Genomic DNA, 4,870 nt, shown 5'->3' with positions numbered 1-4,870 from the left:
TATTGCAGCCGCACTTTGATTTTAGTGATATTTTTCCATCGTATCCCACCCAGTAATATTCAGCTCACATGACTGAACCAGAATTAGAACACCTTCCATTGGTGAGGAGGACGGACGAAAACATGGAGCATGGCGGAGCTAAACGCGAGCGCACGGGAAGCCAACGGCTTCACGTGCAGGAGAGAGGTGGTAGGTACATGTGGAACTTTCCCAGTCAAGCTAGACTAGCGGGGACATTTTCCCAAACCATTGATAGCCAGGGACATTCAATGTTTAAATGTCTCTTTTGTTACGCTACAGGAAACCATAGCGTTGTCATGCGTTGTGTGGACTCGTGTATAGCCTATGCATGTTATACTAGAAATAGCGTCTGGTCTTTGGTTATGATGACTGAGTGAGATCTATTTCAACAATCTCAATTTGCACACAATAATACTTAGGTATAGTCGTATTCATGTTTTTTGCAGGTCTGAAATTCCATTGTACGAATTTCAGATAATTTGGGGAGTTCTTACAGACCTTTTGCCTTTCATGCGTCTCAGTGGGCGTTGTTTGTTATTTTAATTTAGTAACCATTTTTATGCACAAAGGTTTAACCATGCATATCTAATAAGCGATACAAAGACCTTGCCCTCTGAACTCTGCCTTAACGCATGAGGTCTCATAGTGATTTGTTGATATTATCGTGTTTAGTATTTTGTGCATAAAGGCATTGTAGGCCCTACTCGTTATGTTCAAGTTGATGAAATTTGAAAAACAATTTATAGTAAAACTGTTTTGTGTCGCTTTCGGAAATGCAATGCCTCCTGTCCAGGGGCGTAAATCCCGGGGGATGGGGATATAATCCCCCACCACTTTTAGAACAGGGGGATGGGCTATTGAATCATCCCCCTCACCTTTTCGTGATGAGAAAAAAAAATCCGGATTTTCAGGTATTTTTCGAACATCCCGGCAACCAAAATCTATTCAATAGCACTGAAAAGTGGAGAAACAAAGTACAAAAGCTTTTAAAATGCGCTGTTTTGATGTCAGCGTGATAGTCATCCCCCATTCCCCACTCGCCGGCACAAATTTACGCCTCTGCTCCTTTCCATTCATGGCTATTTTGGGATCCAATATTTGGCAGCATTTTATTGAGAACAAAAAATAGCCAGTTTGTAAACAGGTGAAGGCCTACATGGGTGCGTATACAATACACCCGGCGGGTCGGGGCAAGTGGCTCCTTTGGTTCTTGGTTGGTTCTTCTCCTAAATACTCCGCGTGGGAGTTTATACAGGAGGCCAGAAACACCAGGGCAAACCCCTTTTCTTTTAGCGATAAGTGTTTACTGGGTTCTTTTACGTGCATTTATGCAACACACGGGACCTACGGCTTAACGTCCCATCCGAAGGACGAAGCAATAATGGTTAAGTGCCTTGCTTAAGAGCACAAGTGTCCGCCGGCGGGCTCGAACCCACGTCACTGTTGCCTCTGAAACACCAGAACATGAGTCCGGTGCTCTTAACCGCTAGGCCATGACGCTCCTGTGCCCTTATAGAGTGAAGACAGAAATTATCCTTAAGTTGTGTTGGAAACCATGAGATCCCAATCAAAAAATGACCCCAAGTTTCCATACCCCAATATATTAATTGACCCTTGATAAGTTACAGTGCAAATGACAACCCGGGATTTCTAAGTTCTAACAAAATTTAATTCCTTTTTCCAATAAACGGCCAAATAACAACTGTAATACTGTAAGATCGTAATTATATTCACTGATTTTGGTATGCAATTATTGCAACTTCTATGACACAGAATCGATGGGATGAAATCGAAAATGTAACCGGAATGGGTTTGCTTTCTCTTTTGCAATACAATGTATTATAGGTACATCTTATGCATGCAATTTTATGTAACTGATCCATTTTATTGTTTAACATTATTTTGTACAGCTTATCGCTAGAAATGAACAATTCGCGCTTTCATAAAAGTATTGCAGATTCGGTATAAAGCCATAGCATAATAGGCCTTATTTCAAAGCATTATTTGGTATTAAGTATTACGGCAAAATTCCGTCCACCACATTCAAGCAGAATGTTTTGTATATTAGTGTTAATATTGTTATATTGTTAATACGTTATATATAGTTTTAATCATGTCATCACAAGTCATCGCAAGTTCATACAGCCTTGATTCAAGGGGCAAAATATGCAAATGAACTGTGCATTTTTGGGAGGTCATTCATCTGTTGCCTGTGATCTGAAGTATGGCTTGACACCACCCCGTAATTGACTTGTGATTGACCTGTTTTAATTAAGTCATCACAAGTCATCACAAGCACATCTAGTCTTAATTCAAGGGGCAAAATATGCAGATGAACTGTGCATTTTTGGGGTCACTGTTCATCATCTGTTGCCTGTGATCTGAAGTATGGTTTGACACCACCCCGTAATTGACTTGTGATTAACTTATCAGCTAACAACATCCCAATTTCCGTCTGTCTGTTGTGAAGCCTTTTACCCGTGTTTTGACGTATATGACTGATTCTATTATACCTCTGGTAACATGTGTTGATTGTCTTCTCCAATTCTTAGATTCAGAGGAGATGTCATGCTGCACATACGTTCTCTGGTTCTTTTCGGTTCTTTTCATCAGCTTGACGTTCCCTATCACGATTTGGTTTTGCTTCAAGGTGAGTTTGCACGACGTGTTTCAGAAAGATTCGTGAGCCATCTTGAGATCTATATCTGTCAATTATTGAACCTTATTTATTTATCCTCAGACAATTGCCGAGTACGAGCGAGCCATCTTGTTCCGCGTCGGTCGCTTGATGCCCGGAGGACCCAAGGGCCCTGGTCTGTTCTTCATCATCCCCTGCATCGATGACATTCTAGTGGTTGATCTTAGGACACTCTCTTTTGATGTGCCGCCCCAGGAGGTACAGAGTCAGACTCACTATTCTCCTTGATTCTGAGCCGAATCCAATGTCGATGTGAATGATGACATTTTCGTGTTTGTTTTTTTTTGCTTTTAAGGTTCTCTCGAAAGACAGCGTGACGGTGACCGTAGATGCCGTGGTCTACTTCCGCGTGCAAGACCCCACTATGGCGACTATCAACGTGGAGAACTACAAGCGCTCCACGGAGCTGCTTGCTGCCACCACCCTGCGTAACGTCTTGGGCACCAAGACCCTGGCTGAGATGTTGAGCCACCGTGAGGAGATTAGCAACACCCTGCAGTCGTTGCTGGATGACGCTACTGATCCCTGGGGCGTCAAAGTAGAGAGAGTTGAGATGTAAGTGTAACAATGTACGTAGCGTTTGTGATGCTCTCTCTCATTTCTCGTCACGTTACAAACGAATTTTGCAAGTGGTACATCGAACAAGGAATCAACAAGCTCTAAGTGGAAGCAAAACTGAAGCTAAATGAACTTGAGCGAGGAAGGCATCCTGGCTTGAGGAATTATATCAAGCTATTTGGCAGTTAAGCATTGGACACACGTAGTAATTTGAGCTTTTACGTTGGAGTGCACAATGTTCCCTAATATTGATTTCTAGATTCTGACCTAATGTCCCGCTACGAGTGCGTCCTCTGCATGGTTCTTTCCGAATCAATCTGTTCTGCTTGGCAAAGCGCTTAACAACATTATACAGTGGTCATCAAAATGCAGATGTTTCTTCGTCCTTTGGACAACCATTTTACCAGTCATTTTGATCGGATTGTTTTTAGCTGCGAAGAGCAGGTCAAGAAATCATCATGTCTCTCCGTTGGTTGGTTGGTTAGTAACAAACGTCAGCACATGCCTTTTATGGCAATCAATCACCTTGTCCCGTAGGCCCTCGCAACAACACGTGCCTCAGGTTCATGGCCCTGAATTGCGCCAGGTTCAGAGGTCTCCACTGACCAGCTACCAATATATTTCAGTCGTGGAAAATTGGGTCACTAGAGTCCACCAGCCTGATGTTTGAACTGAAAACACTATTATATCGAGGGCACTCATTTCGCATTCGGGCTGGCACTGTACTGCACACAAAGTGGGTGTTGCACATGCTATAAAACGCTCCATGCACCAACTGACAACAAATGGGAATCTTTCTCAATTGACAGTCACGACAACGTGAGGTTGTGTATTTGAGTTGGGCCGTAGCTTCCAGGATCATTTCGAGCTTGTTTGCTTTACCCACAGTAAGGACGTGCGCCTTCCAAGACAGATGCAACGTGCCATGGCGGCTGAGGCTGAAGCGTCCAGGGAGGCTCGTGCAAAGGTGAGGAAAAGTTGATAATTACTTTGCTTCGATGATTGACAAAAATATGATTTGATGCTGTCACAGACATCAGCTGTACTATTCATTCGGGCTTAAGGGTTAAACCTTTGACCTAGCGTCCTCCCCGTAACCTTAATCCAGCTTCGTTTCCCAGTGCTATCGTGGCCGGCTGCATGGAATTGATGGTGACGCTGCATGTGAATAGCGCTTCTTCGAAGACTCGAAGTAGTGTTCACTCTGAAGTCCTCTTGCGAGAGTTTTTTTTTTCTCAAATGTTTGCACGGTATACTCGGTCCGTATTCTGAAGATGTATGTTCACATCAAAATGCAAAGCCTCTTGACGCCTATGCACGCCCAATGATTTTACTGCGTTGGAGCAAGTTGTTGGTGGCTGCGTAGCTATCCCGTTTCATACTTAACTCTCCCTTTTTCAGGTGATTGCTGCAGAGGGTGAGCAGAACGCCTCCCGCGCCCTGAAGGAGGCTGCCGACATCATCGCTGAGTCTCCCAACGCCCTCCAGCTCCGGTACCTCCAGACACTCCACGCTATCTCGGCCGAGAAGAACTCCACCATCATCTTCCCTCTGCCCGTCAACATGCTCACCCAGGCAATGAAAATGAAGTAG

The 4,870-nt window shown here is 43.9% G+C and overlaps 1 protein-coding gene across 1 annotated transcript; it reads left to right on the top strand.

The window, feature by feature from the left end:
* On the top strand, positions 1-4,870 carry LOC119737316 (stomatin-like). The gene is made up of 6 exons (XM_038211577.1): positions 1-189; positions 2,574-2,671; positions 2,762-2,917; positions 3,015-3,274; positions 4,166-4,244; positions 4,679-4,870. Exons 1-6 carry the CDS (start codon positions 69-71, stop codon positions 4,868-4,870), a joined length of 906 nt encoding a protein of 301 aa, XP_038067505.1. The 5' UTR covers positions 1-68.

The sequence above is a fragment of the Patiria miniata genome, unplaced genomic scaffold (assembly GCF_015706575.1).
Source record: "Patiria miniata isolate m_02_andy unplaced genomic scaffold, ASM1570657v1 HiC_scaffold_3, whole genome shotgun sequence".
Lineage (NCBI taxonomy): Eukaryota > Metazoa > Echinodermata > Asteroidea > Valvatida > Asterinidae > Patiria > Patiria miniata.
The sequence above is the reverse complement of the archived record's forward strand: the minus strand, read 5'-3'. Positions and strand labels throughout refer to the sequence as shown.

Coding starts and splice junctions, on each gene's coding strand:
- LOC119737316 (XM_038211577.1), top strand. CDS start 69: ATGACTGAACCAGAATTAGAACACCTTCCATTGGTGAGGAGGACGGAC. Junction 190..2,573: donor TCACGTGCAGGAGAGAGGTG/GTAGGTACATGT, acceptor TCCAATTCTTAG/ATTCAGAGGAGATGTCATGC. Junction 2,918..3,014: donor TTGATGTGCCGCCCCAGGAG/GTACAGAGTCAG, acceptor TTTGCTTTTAAG/GTTCTCTCGAAAGACAGCGT.